Below are 14,437 nucleotides of genomic sequence, written 5' to 3'. Positions count from 1 at the left end.
GTTGCTCGGGTTCCTGGCCTGTCTACTTCCATTAGCAGATCTGACATATCAATTTTTCCTCTTAAAATCAAGTTTGCCTGACCTTTATTTGGCAACTTCAAGTAAGGAAGGAGGCTCTGAGAGATTGCTGCAGCGGAGAATGTGGTGTTGATCCAGCTGTTCCTCATGACTGTGCCCGAGTAAGTCCTTCGACTGTTTTGCAGCAGCTTTGAAGATGAGGCCTGTCCAGACCCGGGAGTCCAGTGACTGGCTTGGGAATCCTTTTGGCAGCTTCAGTGGTGGTTTTCATCAGCATCGGTCTGAATCTCCTTGGCAGCGACTTCAGCATTGTGGGGGTTCAGCACAGGATTCCAATTGGGAGTCGGGGTGTCGAGTCATGGAATCATGGAATCGTAAACTCCCTACAGTGTGGAAACAGACCATTTGGCCCAACAAGTCCACACTAACCCTCTGAAGAGTATCCCACCCAGACCCATTCCTCTAACACGTGACATTTCCCCTGACTAATGCACCTAGCCTACACATCCCTGAACACTATGGGCAATTTAGCGTGGCCAATCCACCTAACTAGGATATCTTTGGACTGTGGGAGGAAACACAAGCACCCAGAGGAAACTCACACAGACATGGGGAGAATGTGCAAACTCCACACAGTCGCCCAAGGCTGGAATCGAACCCAGGTTCCTGGCGCTGCAATGGTTTAATTTTTCTCTTTTTTAATTTATTCCTTTTTTCCATTATATTATTGCATAATAGTTAATTTCTTTATTTTTCAAATTTATTACTGTGAGCCATGTTCCCACAGGCCAACGATGTGCAGGTTGGATGAATTGACCATGCTAAATTGCCCATAGTGTTCAGGGATGTGTAGGTTAGGTGAATTAGTCCGGGGAAATGTAGAGTAATAGGGCAGGGGAATGGGTCTGGGTGGGTTACTCTTCGGCAGGTCGGTGGGGACTTGTTGAGCCAAATGGCCTGCTTCCACACTATAGGGATTCTATTCTATTTTGTACTTTTGAATATCAGTAATGCTGGATTTTTTATTTCTTTGTTTTTCTATTTTTTTCCCCTAAGAATCTGTATTCAAGATTGTATACCCAGGTACTTTTGTACCTAAGATGGCGCCATAAGTCGTGATTTGTAAACTTCTCACTGTATTCATGTAAGTACGTGTGACAATCAAAGCTAATTCAATTCATTCACAGATTATGTTTTGGGTTGGAATTAAAATAATGGCATTTGTTCCAGGATACTGCAAAGAAGTTAATTCAATCCAACTTTCAAATTTTTCTCAGTTGATAGAATTTTTCTGCAATATACAAATTATCTGAGGTGTACATCAATCTATGAACACACCTCACGATAATTTATGTAAATACACATTTGTTCCAACAGAAAGTTCATTAGTGCGGGTTGGAACAAGAAATATATCAAGTATCTTTGAAAACAGGGCAACAGCGCAATGTTGAAATGCACAAATATGATCCAAGTAGAGGTGTTTCAAAGTTTTAAAAGGATGAATTTTATAGTGACTAACAAAAGTGATCAAAATGAAAAATTACACTTTTAAACCCTTACTGTAACGGAATAAAATCAACATAGATCAAACATTAACAATAAGTTCAAGCAAGCAAGCAATACATCAAAGTAAAGAAAAGGTACGTTCCCATTAACTCAACTAAAATATCTGTCAAAAGCCTGTTTTGACAGACCACACTGCTAGTAGGTACATATCATGGTTATTCTGAGTTCTCTGGTACAGGTTCACTTACTCATCCACCAAAGCTTCCTGGATATGATTACCAATGGCAACTCTCCAACACTTAATCGTCAAGAGCCCTCTCTGTAATATTTGGGTGTTTTTTTGGGAAGTAATTTTAAGATTTCTGCAAGCATTGCATGAAAAGTTGATGCCTCCCAGAATCACAGAAGTTATCACAAAAGAAAGCCACCATTCCTGTGTCTGCTCCTCAAATAAGCATCATTGTCTGGTGCCAATTTTGGGCCTTTTCACCATATTCTTGCACATGATTTTTATCTAAATAATCATCCAGAGGTCTTTTGAATGCTTCAATTGAACCAGCCTCAACCACATTTCCAGGTAGTGCATTCCATTCCTTAACTATGTGAGAAAATCTTTTACCTCAGTAAGTAGTTAAGGTATGGAGTGCAGTCCTGGAAATGTGGTGGAGGAGGTCGAGGTAGTGCAGAAGGAGGTCAAGGTGGTGGTGGAGGAGGTTGAGGTAGTAGAGGAGGAGGTTGAGGTAGTGGAGGAGGAGATTGAGGTAGTGGAGGATGAGGTTGAGGTAGTGGAGGAGGAGGTCGAGGTAGTGCAGAAGGAGGTCGAGGTGGTGCAGAAGGAGGTCAAGGTGGTGGAAGAGGTCGAGGTGGTGGTGGTGTTGGTTGAGGTAGAGGTGGAGGAGGTGGAGGTAGTGGAGGAGGAGGTTGAAGTGGTGCAGGAGAAGGTCAAGGTGGTGGTGGAGGAGATTGAGGTAATGGAGGAGGAGGTTGAGGTAGTGGAGGAGGAGGTTGAGGTAGTGGTGGAGGCGTTTAAGCTGGTGGTGGGGGAGGTTGAGGTGGTGGAGGAGGTTGAGGTGGTGGTGGAGGTTGAGGTGGTGGTGGAGGAGGTTGAGGTGGTGGAGGAGGTTGAGGTGGTGGTGGAGGAGGTTGAGGTGGTGGAGGAGGTTGAGGTGGTGGTGGAGGAGGTTGAGGTGGTGGAGGAGGTTGAGGTGGTGGAGGAGGAGGTTGAGGTGGTGGAGGAGGTTGAGGTGGTGGAGGAGGAGGTTGAGGTGGTGGAGGAGGTTGAGGTGGTGGAGGAGGTTGAGGTGGTGGTGGAGGAGGTTGAGGTGGTGGAGGAGGTTGAGGTGGTGGAGGAGGAGGTTGAGGTGGTGGAGGAGGTTGAGGTGGTGGTGGAGGAGGTTGAGGTGGTGGAGGAGGTTGAGGTGGTGGTGGAGGAGGTTGAGGTGGTGGAGGAGGTTGAGGTGGTGGTGGAGGAGGTTGAGGTGGTGGAGGAGGTTGAGGTGGTGGAGGAGGTTCAGGTGGTTGTGGAGGAGGTTGAGGTAGTAGAGGAGGAGGTTGAGGTAGTGGAGGAGGAGATTGAGGTAGTGGAGGATGAGGTTGAGGTGGTGGAGGAGGAGGTCAAGGTGGTAGCGGAGAGGGTCAAGGTAGTGGCAGAGGAGGCTGAGGTAGTGGTGGAAGAGGTTGAAGTGGAGGTGGAGGTGGTGGTGGAGGAGGTTGAAGTGTTTGAGGAGTTTGAGATGGTGGAGGAGGAGATTAAGGTAGTGGAGGAGGTTGAGGTGGTGGTGGTGTTGATTGAGGTAGTGGTGGAGGATGTTGAGGTAGTGGAGGAGGAAGTTGAGGTAGTGGAGAAGGAGGTTGAGGTGGTGGTGGAGGTTGAGGTGGTAGAGGAGGAGGTTGAGGTAGCGGAGGAGGTTGTGGTGGTGGAGGAGGTTGAGGTGGTGGTGGTTGAGGTGGTGGTGGAGGTTGAGGTGGTAGAGGAGGAGGTTGAGGTGGTAGAGGAGGTTGTGGTGGTGGAGGAGGTTGAGGTGGTGGTGGTTGAGGTGGTAGAGGAGGTTGAGGTGGTAGAGGAGGAGGTTGAGGTGGTAGAGGAGGTTGTGGTGGTGGAGGAGGTTGAGGTGGTGGTGGTTGAGGTGGTAGAGGAGGTTGAGGTGGTAGAGGAGGAGGTTGAGGTGGTAGAGGAGGTTGTGGTGGTAGAGGAGGAGGTTGAGGTGGTAGAGGAGGTTGAGGTGGTGGTGGAGGAGGTTGAGGTGGTGGTGGAGGTTGAGGTGGTAGAGGAGGAGGTTGAGGTGGTGGAGGAGGAGGTTGAGGTGGTAGAGGAGGTTGAGGTGGTGGTGGAGGTTGAAGTGGTAGAGGAGGAGGTTGAGGTGGTGGTGGAGGAGGTTGAGGTGGTGGTGGAGGTTGAGGTGGTAGAGGAGGAGGTTGAGGTGGTGGAGGAGGAGGTTGAGGTGGTAGAGGAGGTTGAGGTGGTGGTGGAGGTTGAAGTGGTAGAGGAGGAGGTTGAGGTGGTGGAGGAGGTTGAGGTGGTGGTGGAGGAGGTTGAGGTGGTGGAGGAGGAGGTTGAGGTGGTAGAGGAGGTTGAGGTGGTGGTGGAGGTTGAGGTGGTAGAGGAGGAGGTTGAGGTGGTGGAGGAGGATGTTGAGGTAGTGAAGGAGGAGGTTGAGGTGGAGGAGGAGGATGTTGAGGTGGTGGAGGAGGAGGTTGACGTGGTGGTGGAGGTTGAGGTGGTAGAGGAGGAGGTTAAAATAGTGGAGGAGGAGGATGTTGAGGTGGTGGTGGAGGTTGTGGTGGTGGTGGTGGAGGTTGAGGTGGTAGAGGAGGAAGTTGAGGTAGCGGAGGAGGAGGTTGAGGTGGTAGAGGAGGAGGTTGAGGTAGCGGAGGAGGAGGTTGACGTGGTAGAGGAGGTTGTGGTGGTGGAGGAGAAGGTTGAGGTGGTGGAGGAGGTTGAGGTGGTGGAGGAGGAGGTTCAGGTGGTGGAGGAGGTCGAGTGGTGGCGGAGGAAGTCGAGGTGGTGGCGGAGGAAGTCGAGGTGGTGGTGGAGGAGGTTGTGGTGGTGGAGGAGGTTGAGGTGGTGGTGGAGGAGGTTGAAGTAGTGGAGGAGGAGGTTAAAGTAGTGGAGGAGGAGGTTGAGGTAGTGGAGGAGGTTGAGGTGGTAGTGGAGGAGGTTGAGGTAGTGGAGGAGGTTGAGGTGGTGGTGGAGGAGGTTGAGGTAGTGGAGGAGGTTGAGGTGGTGGTGGAGGTTGAAGTAGTGGAGGAGGAGAATGAGGTGGTGGCGGAGGAAGTTGAGGTGTTGGTGGAGGTTGAAGTAGTGGAGGAGGAGAATGAGGTGGTGGAGGAGGAGGTTGAGGTGGTGGTGGAGGAGGTCGAGTGGTGGCGGAGGAGGCTGAGATGGTGGAGGAGCAGGTTGAAGTGGTTGAGGAGTTTGAGATGGAGGAGGAGATTGAGGTGGTGGAGGAGGTTGAGGTATTGATGGTGGAATTTAGAGTGGTGGTGGTGTTGGTTGAGGTAGTGGTGGAGGAGGTTGAGGTGGTGGAGGAGGTTGAGGAGTTGGTGGAGGAGGTTGAGGTGGTGAAGGAGGTTGAGGAGGTGGTGGAGGAGGTCGAGGTGGTGGTGGAGGAGGTTGAGGTGGTAGAGGAGGTTGAGGTAGTGGTGGAGGAGGTTGAGGTGGTAGAGGAGGTTGAGGTGGTGGTGGAGGAGGTTGAGGTAGTGGTGGAGGAGGTTGAGGTGGTGAAGGAGGTTGAGGAGGTGGTGGAGGAGGTCGAGGTGGTGGTGGAGGAGGTTGAGGTGGTAGAGGAGGTTGAGGTGGTGGTGCAGGAGGTTGAGGTGGTGAAGGAGGTTGAGGAGGTGGTGGAGGAGGTCGAGGTGGTGGTGGAGGAGGTTGAGGTGGTAGAGGAGGTTGAGGTGGTGGCGGAGGAGGTTGTGGTGGTGGAGGAGGTTGTGGTGGTGGAGGAGGTTGAGGAGGTGGAGGAGGTTGAGGAGGTGGTGGAGGAGGTTGAGGTGGTGGTGGAGGAGGTTATGGTGGTGGAAGAGGAGGTTGAGGTGGTGGAGGAGGAGGTTGTGGTGGTGGAGGAGGTTGAGGTGGTGGTGGAGGAGGTTATGGTGGTGGAGGAGGAGGTTGAGGTGGTGGAGGAGGAGGTTGTGGTGGTAGAGGAGGTTGAGGTGGTAGAGGAGGTTGAGGTGGTGGTGGAGGAGGTTGTGGTGGTGGAGGAGGTTGAGGTGGTGGTGGAGGAGGTTGTGGTGGTGGAGGAGGTTGAGGTGGTGGTGGAGGAGGTTGTGGTGGTGGAGGAGGTTGTGGTGGTGGAGGAGGTTGAGGTGGTGGTGGAGGAGGTTGTGGTGGTGGAGGAGGTTGAGGTGGTGGTGGAGGAGGTTGTGGTGGTGGGAGGAGGTTGAGGTAGTGGAGGCGTTGGTTCAGGTAGTGGAGGAGGAGGGGGCCGAGGTGGTGGTGGAGGAGGTCGAGGTGGTGGAGGAGGAGGAGGCCGAGGTGGTGGTGCAGGAGGAGGTTGAGGTGGTGGTGCAGGAGGTCAAGGTAGTGGAGGAGGTTGAGGTGGTGATGGAGGAGGTCAAGGTGTTGGTGGAGGAGGTCGAGTTTGTGGAGGAGGAGGTTGAGGTGGTGATGGAGGAGGAGGCCGAGGTGGTGGAGGAGGTCGAGGTGGTGGTGGAGGTTGAGGTAATAGAGGAGGTTGAGGTGGTGGAGGAGGAGGTTGAGGTGGTGGTGGAGGAGGTTGAGGTGGTGGAGGAGGTTGAGGTGGTGATGGAGGAGGTTGAGGTGGTGGAGGAGGTTGAGGTGGTGATGGAGGAGGTTGAGGTGGTGGAGGAGGTTGAGGTGGTGATGGAGGAGGTCGAGCTGTTGGTGGAGGAGGTCGAGTTGGTGGAGGAGGAGATTGAGGTGGTGATGGAGGAGGTCAAGGTGTTGGTGGAGGCCGAGGTGGTGGAGGAGGTCGAGCTGTTGGTGGAGGAGGTCGAGTTGGTGGAGGTGGAGGTTGAGGTGGTGATGGAGGAGGTCAAGGTGTTGGTGGTGGAGGTCGAGTTGGTGGAGGAGGAGGTCGAAGTGGTGATGGAGGTTGTGGTAGTGGTGGAGGAGGTTGAGGTGTTGGTGGAGAAGGTTGAGGTGGTTGAGGATGTTGAGGTAGTGGTGGTGGTGGTTGGGGTGATTGGGAGGTTGAAGTGGTGGTGGAGGAGGTTGAGGTGCAGGAGGAGGTTGAGGTTGTGTTGGGGGAGGTTGAGGTGGTGGAGGAGTTTGAGGTGCAGGAGGAGGTTGAGGTGGTGTTGGAGGAAGTTGAGGTTGTGTTGGGGGAGGTTGAGATTGTGTTGGGGAGGTTGAGGTGGTGGGGAGGTTGAGGTGGTGGAGGAGTTTGAGGTGGTGGTGGAGGAGGTTGAGGTTGTGGTGGAGGAGGTTGAGGTTGTGGTGGAGGAGTTTGAGGTGGTGGTGGAGGAGTTTGAGGTGGTGGTGGAGGAGATTGAGGTGGTGGTGGAGGAGTTTGAGGTGCAGGAGGATGTTGAGGTTGTGTTGGAGGAAGTTGAGGTTGTGTTGGAGGAGGTTGAGGTTGTGTTGGGGAGGTTGAGGTGGTGGGGAGGAGGTTGAGGTGGTGGAGGAGTTTGAGGTGGTGGTGGAGGAGGTTGAGGTTGTGGTGGAGGAGATTGAGGTGGTGGAGGAGGTTGAGGTGCAGGAGGATGTTGAGGTTGTGTTGGAGGAAGTTGAGGTTGTGTTGGAGGAGGTTGAGGTTGTGTTGGGGGAGGTTGAGATTGTGTTGGGGAGGTTGAGGTGGTGGAGGAGTTTGAGGTGGTTGTGGAGGAAGTTGAGGTGGTGGTGGAGGAGGTTGAGATGGTGGTGGAGGAGGTTGAGATGGTGGTGGAGGAGGTTGAGGTAGCAGAGGAGGAGGTTGAGGTGGTGGTGGAGGAGGTTGAGGTGATGGTGTAGGAGGTTGAGGTGATGGTGTAGGAGGTTGAGGTGATTGGGGGGGTCGAGGTGGTGCAGGAAGTGGTTGGGCACCACGTCAATATTTCCATCAACATCCTCGAGCCCTCAGTATGATAACATGTTTCCTATTTTAGTATTTGTCCATTTTGAAATCCCTCCAATGGAAACAAATGTCCAAGTCATGGAAAAGAGGGAGAGGTGAATTGAATTGTTTTTATTTTATTTTTAACCCTTTTCTGAACCAAAGTTAGTTTCTTATTGTTTTTCTTACTTTCCTTTTCCATTTTGAAATCACACTGTTACGTGTTTCCCCACACCCTGTTTCTAAAATCCAATTTGAAAATGAACCACAACAATTTTTTAGTATTCAGACAAAGAATTGTTTATTGCTGCATTGAAAACCTGGGGTAAGGGTTTGCAACCCACATCAACACACGTGCATCCAAGACAGAAAGCGAGGTTGAAGGGAAGGACAGACATTACTAACCATTTAAAATCAAAGTTATTGGCACTTAGAATAATAGAGATATACAGCACGGAAACAGACGCTTCAGTCCAACTCGTCTATGCCAACCAGATATCCCAAACCAATCTAGTCTCACCTGCCAGCACCCAGCCCATATCCCTCTGAACCCTTCCTATTCATATACCCATCCAGATGCCTTTTAAATATTGCAATCGTACGAGCCTCCACCACTTCCTCTGGCAGATCATTCCATACACATACCACCCTCTGTGTGAGAAAATTGCCCCTCAGGCCTCTTTTATATCTTTCCCCTCTCACCCTAAACCTATGCCATCTACTTCTGGACTCCCCAACCAGGGAAAAGACTTTGTCTATTTATCCTATCCATGCCCCTCATGATTTTATAAACCTCTATAAAGTCACCCCTCCGCTTCCGACACTCCAGGGAAAATAACCCCAGCCAATCAGCCTCTCCCTATGGCTCAAATCCTCCAATCCTGGCAACATCCTTGTAAATTTTTTCTGAACCCTTTCAAGTTTCACAATATCCTTCCGATAGGAAGGAGACCAGAATTGCACGCAATATTCCAAAAGTGGCCTAACCAATATCTTGTACAGCCGCAACATGACCTCCCAACTCCTGTACTCAATATTCTGACCAATAAAAGAAAGCATACCAAACGCCGCCTTCACTATCCTGTCTACCTGCAATTCCACTTCCAAGGAGCTATGAACCTGCATTCCAAGGTCTCTTTGTTCAGCAACACTCCCTAGCACCTTACCATTAAGTGTATAAGTCCTGCTAAGATTTGCTTTCCCAAAATGCAGCATCTCACATTTATCTAAATTAAACTCCAACTGCCACTTCTCAACCCATTGGCCCATCTGATCAAGGTCCCATTGTACTCTGAGGTAACCCTCTTCGCTGTCCACTACACCACCAATTTTAGTGTCATCTGCAAATGTACTAACTGTACCTCTTATGCTCACATCTAAATCATTTATGTAAATGAAGAAAAGTAGTGGCACTCCGCTGGTCACAGGCCTCCAGTCTGAAAAACAACCCTCTACCACCACCCTCTGTTTTCTACCTTTGAGCCAGTTCTGTATCCAAATGACTCTTTCTCCCTGTATTCCATGAGATCTAACCTTGTTAACCAGTCTCCCATAGGAGAATTGGTGAAAGCCTTATGAAGTCCATATAGATCATGTCGACTGCTCTGCCTTCATCAATCCTCTTTAATACTTCTTCAAAAAACTCAATCAAGTTTGTGAGACATGATTTCCCATGCATAAAGCCATGTTAACTGTCCCTAATCAGTCCCTGCCTTTCCAAATACATGTACATCCTGTCCCTCAGGATTCCCTCCATCAACTTGCCCACCACCAACGTCAGGCTCACCGGTCTATAGTTCCCTGGCTTGTCTTTACCACCCTTCTTAAACAGTGGCACCACATTAGCCAACCTCCAGTCTTTCAGCACCTCACCTGTGACTATCGATGATACAAATATCTCAGCAAAGGGCCCAGCAATCACTTCCCTAGTTTCCCACAGAGTTCGAGGGTACACTTGATCAGGTCCTGGGGATTTATCCATTTTTATGCGTTTCAAGACATCCAGCTCTTCCTCCTTTGTAATATGGACATTTTTCAAGATATCAATTTCTCTACATTCTGTATCTTCCAAGTCCTTTCCACAGTAAACACTGATGCAAAATACTCATTTAGCATCTCCCCCATTTCCTGCTCCACACAAAGGCCATCTTGCTGATCTTTGAGGGGCCCTATTCTCTCCCTCATTACCTTTTTGTCCTTAATGTAGTTGTAAAAACCATTTGGATTCTCTTTAACTCTATCAAAGCTATCTCAAGTCTCCTTTTTGCCCTCCTGATTTCCCTCTTAAGAATACTCCTACTGCCTTTATACTCTTCTAAGGATTCACTTGATCTATCCTGTCTATACCTGACAGATGCTTCCTTCTTTTTCTTAGCCAAGCCTTCAATTTCTTTAGTCATCCAGCATTCCTTCCACCTACCAGCCTTTCCTTTCATCCTAACAGGAATATACTGTCTCTGGACTCTTGTTATCTCATTTCTGAAGGCTTCCCATTTTCCAGCCATCCGTTTACCTGTGAATATCTGCCCCCAATCAGCTTTCAAAAGTTCTTGCCTAATACCATCAAAGTTAGCCTTCTTCCAATTTAGAACTTCAACTTTTAGATCTGGTCTACCCTTTTCCATCACTATTTTAAAACTAATAGAATTATGGTTGCTGGCCCCAAAGTACTCTCTCACTGACACCTCAGTCACCTGCCTTATTCCCCAAGTGTAAGTCAAGTTTTGCACCTTCTGTAGTAGGTACATCCACCTGTTGAATCAGAAAGTTCTCTTGTACACACTTAACAAATTCTTCTCCATCTTGAGTCATAGAGTCACAGAGATGTACAGAACGGAAACAGACCCTTTTGTCCAACTTGACCATGCCGACCAGATATCCCAAACCAGTCTAGTCCCACCTGACAGCACCTGGCCCATATCCCTCCAAACCCTTCCTATTCATATACGCATCCAGATGTCTTTTAAATATTGCAATTGTACTAGCCTCCACCACATCCTCTGGCAGCTCAATCCATACACGTACCACCCTCTGTGTGAAAAAGTTGCCCTTAGGTCTCTTTTATATCTCTCTCCTCTCACCCTAAACCTATGCCCTCTAGTTATAGACTCCCCCATTCCAGGGAAAATACTTTGTTTATTTATCCTATCCATACCCTCATGATTTTATAAACCTCTATAAGGTCACCCCACAGCCTCTGATGATCCCTCAGTCTCTACACTCTTAACACTATGGCAGTTCCAGTCAATGTTTGGAAAGTTAAGATCCCCTACCATAACCACTCTATTATTCTTACAGATAACTGAGATCCCCTTCCAAATCTGTTTCTCAATTTCCCTCTGACTATTAGTGGATCTATAATATAATCCCAATATGGTGATCATCCCTTTCTTATTTCTCAGTTCAACCCAAGTAATTTCCCTGGGTGTATTTCTGGGAATATCCTCCCTCAGCTGTAATGCTATCCCTTTCTGTCCTCCCTGTAGCATTTGTACCCTGGAACATTAAGCTGCCAATCCTGCCCATCCCAGAGCCATGTTTCCGTAATTGCTAAGATATCCCAGTCCCATGTTCCTAACCATGCCCTGAGTTCATCTGCCCTCCCTGTTAGGCCCCTTGCATTGAAATAAATGCAAATTAATTTACCTTGTTCTCTGCTTTGTCCCTGCTTGCCCTGAGTGTTTGACTCGCTTCTTTTCTCAACTGTACCAGTCTCAGATTGATCTCTTTCACTATCTCCTTGGGTCCCACCCCCCACCTTAATAGCAGCTCTAGCAAATCTCCCTGCCAGTATATTAGTCCCCTTCCAATTCAGGTGCAATCTGTCCTTCTTGTACAGGTCACTTCTAGCCCAGAAGAAATTTCAATGATGCAGAAATGTGAATCCTTCTCCTAGGGACTAGCTCCTCAGCCATTTGTACATGCACTATATCCTCCTATTCCTACACTCACTAACTCACAATACCGGGAGTAATCCAGATATTACTGCTCTTGAGGATCTCCGTTTTAAATTCCTACCTACCTCTTTATATATTCCCTTCAGAATCTCATCGTTTTGCCATCCTATGTCATTGATTTCAATGTATACAATGACCTCCTGCTGGTCTCCCCCCCCACCTTGAGAACATTCTGCACCCTCTCTGCATTGATCCTGTGAATGAGAACACTCAGCTGGTTAATGTCCATTTGATGTTCTTTCAGTTGTTTGTGCACAGATATCCTTTTCATAGATTCATGCAGCACAGAAAAGGCCCTTCAGCCCATCGAGTCTACACCGACTACCACTAAAAGTGAGCTCAATCCAATTTCCTGCACTTGACTCATATCCTTGAATGTTGTGTATGTTTAGTAGGAGCTCAGACATGGCTGAATGGTTAATGAAAGTGGAGTGGTTGTAAGCTAAGAATTGGTTTGCTGTGCAGGTTTTTGTACGTCGGGTTTTTTGTAAGGAAACAAATTTTTGAGAAATATTGACATTAGGGGCAGTTGTCTAGCTAAGCCAAGAGTGGCTTATTCTTCAGGTGATACAAGCAAACTGATCAACAGACAAAGCTGTATAGGGATGGTGAATCACACTAACCAGTTGTTTCAGATGAGATTGGGGCTTTGAGTGGAGGCACTCAGCTAACAAGGTGGATTTTGTTGCTCTGACCAAAATCCATTGTGTTTTACAACAGGTAACTATGGAAATCACTTATTTTAAGTCATAATGGGTTTCAATGGTTCTCTTTGGCTGCGGGAGATATCTCGTCTCCTTGACCTTTGTGTTGGATTGACTGGAATGTTCATACGTTGTAAGAAATGTCATAATCCAAGAGGATGATATAAGCTTTTGTCCCCTGGTAATTGCTAGTCAGAGCATTACAGAAATTGTGGTCAATTAATGCAATTAATGACATCCACGTTGGCAGTCTGGCAAAGTGCCCATTATTTAAAGAAACCATATGTGAGAATATAATTTTAAACAAAATTAATGCCCTCTGGACATTACAGTTAGCAGCTGCAACCTCATCACTGCAATATATGCCGCACTCCTATCGAATATCCTTTATAGATTATCCTTTATTGTCACATGTGCTCAGTGAAAAGTTTCTATAATGGCTGCCTTTTTATAGTGCCATCTTAGGTGCACATACCTAAGGTGCATATTAAAGAATATAGTAACTATACAGAAGAAGATTAAAAGGAGAGTAGTGACATTACATACAGTGTCTGAGAATGAGTTAAAAATGATGTAGTTATAACAACGTGGAAAGAATTTACGTTATAGTAAATTTACATAAGAATTCCAAACAGCAGCAGCTCATCATGTGGCACCAGGCCCAAGTCCAACAACTATCCCGCATCACTCCAGCCTCCAGTCTGTTCTTCACCAGCACTCAGCAGCACAATGTAGGTCACGCTATGCCAGAATTCGCTTCACCTCATGCAGCTCTGGGACTTAGGATTCCCCTACTGCCATCACGCCCTGGACTCCCCTGCTGCCATCACTCTGGAACTCAGCCTGGCCCATGCTTGCTCTGCTGCCGTGGCTCCAGGATTCGATCAGTGACTCACCCCATGCTCATTCTGCTGCTGCTGTGGGACACAGCATGCATGCTCAGTTCCCATCTGGTCTCCGGTCACGGGGTGGTTGGAAGTTAGGCGGTGGAGAGGAGGAAGAAGAAAGACCCAGAGAAAAATACTGCAGAGAGGAGAGAGAAAGGGAAAAGGAAAAGGAATAAGCGAGCAGAGGAGCTCCAACTGGAGGGTCTTACCTTGCGGCCAACCATCACCATCTTGTGCATCAGTAATGGCACCTCAGATTCATCAAAGCATCTACTCGTTTGTAAAGTGTTTCTTTGTCATTGCGGCTTCAGCCACTGATAACATGAAGATGGAGGAGATGGTCTTTTGTTTATTGTACCAGGAAATTAGTAGTTACAATGGCCAGTGAGTATTGATGTTGGCTGTGGTGAACATGGCTATCGTGATCTCATTGTGAACTCAAACAGTCAGCAATATGCAGTAACAAGGAAAGCACTTTTGCTAAGTGGAAGGAGGTTAATTTAGGCTCTGTTGATCTAATGCACACTCATAAAGGGAGCTATTGATAGTGACAGTAGCATATTCTGTGGATATCTGTCATTTACCAACAATGTGCAATGCCATAAATTCAGCAGAACAGGAAACAGATGCTTGCTTATTAAAGGCATGCTCTGGGCCTTTACTCATTTATTGTATCTTTGTACAGCCTTTACAAGACCAATACTGTTTGCTGGGTGGCTGTTATCATTCAGCAGTGTGCCAGATCCACAGATTGTGTGCACTACACAATTAATTCCATTTCAATTAGCAATCTTGACCTTAAAGTATTTTTCAGTAATGCAGACATCCTTTGGACAGTAAAATCATAAATCCAGTTCAAAGGAACAGCATCTGCATTTGAGAGCACTGTGAATTGAATTGGTAATCTTGTTAGTCACTGTTTAAACATGATCTGGTGCACATATTCCTTTTCAAGAAATAAGGGACTGACTTCACCGTTTTCCTACTGTTTAAGACACTTTTGCGCACAAAGCCATGTTCTACTGTCAATAAACCAGGACCAGCATATAGCTGGCACAGCTAAAGGTCAAATAATCACATTCAGAGTTGGCATTTCAACCTTCAGGCATTTCTTTCCATAACAACATTGGGATTGTTTCAGGCCCCAGTGAGCTTTAGGTTTCAGATTCAAGTGCACTGCAACAGATTTTCAATTGGCAATAAAATGGTTTTCCAAACAGAGATAAGGAACAGCTATTCTTGGACAGGGAAAGAAAAGGATTGCCTTCTAATAATCAAAGGTGGTTTCCATTTGGCTAAACCTTCCTCGTTAACTCCAGCACATTTTTAAACAGAGCCAGAGATAGCTATAAAAATAGGAGCAGGAGTAGGAA

At 47.9% G+C, this 14,437-nt stretch overlaps 1 protein-coding gene across 1 annotated transcript in view; it reads left to right on the top strand.

The window, feature by feature from the left end:
* The first annotated feature begins 2,162 nt into the window (after positions 1–2,162).
* Positions 2,163–14,437, top strand: part of LOC148146641 (uncharacterized) — a 155,879-nt gene continuing 143,604 nt past the window's right edge. The window contains exons 1-7 of the mRNA XM_087997565.1: positions 2,163–2,534; positions 3,054–3,278; positions 3,471–3,821; positions 5,023–5,889; positions 5,966–6,340; positions 6,437–6,643; positions 7,274–7,396. Coding sequence (XP_087853691.1) covers positions 2,163–2,534; positions 3,054–3,278; positions 3,471–3,821; positions 5,023–5,889; positions 5,966–6,340; positions 6,437–6,643; positions 7,274–7,396 — 2,520 coding nt within the window. The remainder of the gene's footprint in view (positions 2,535–3,053; positions 3,279–3,470; positions 3,822–5,022; positions 5,890–5,965; positions 6,341–6,436; positions 6,644–7,273; positions 7,397–14,437) is intronic.

Source organism: Chiloscyllium plagiosum, unplaced genomic scaffold (genome assembly GCF_037043375.1).
Source record: "Chiloscyllium plagiosum isolate Xiang-an unplaced genomic scaffold, Cpla_swu_hap1 HiC_scaffold_20, whole genome shotgun sequence".
In the NCBI taxonomy this organism is placed as follows: domain Eukaryota; kingdom Metazoa; phylum Chordata; class Chondrichthyes; order Orectolobiformes; family Hemiscylliidae; genus Chiloscyllium; species Chiloscyllium plagiosum.
This window is presented reverse-complemented; position numbering and strand designations above follow the sequence as displayed.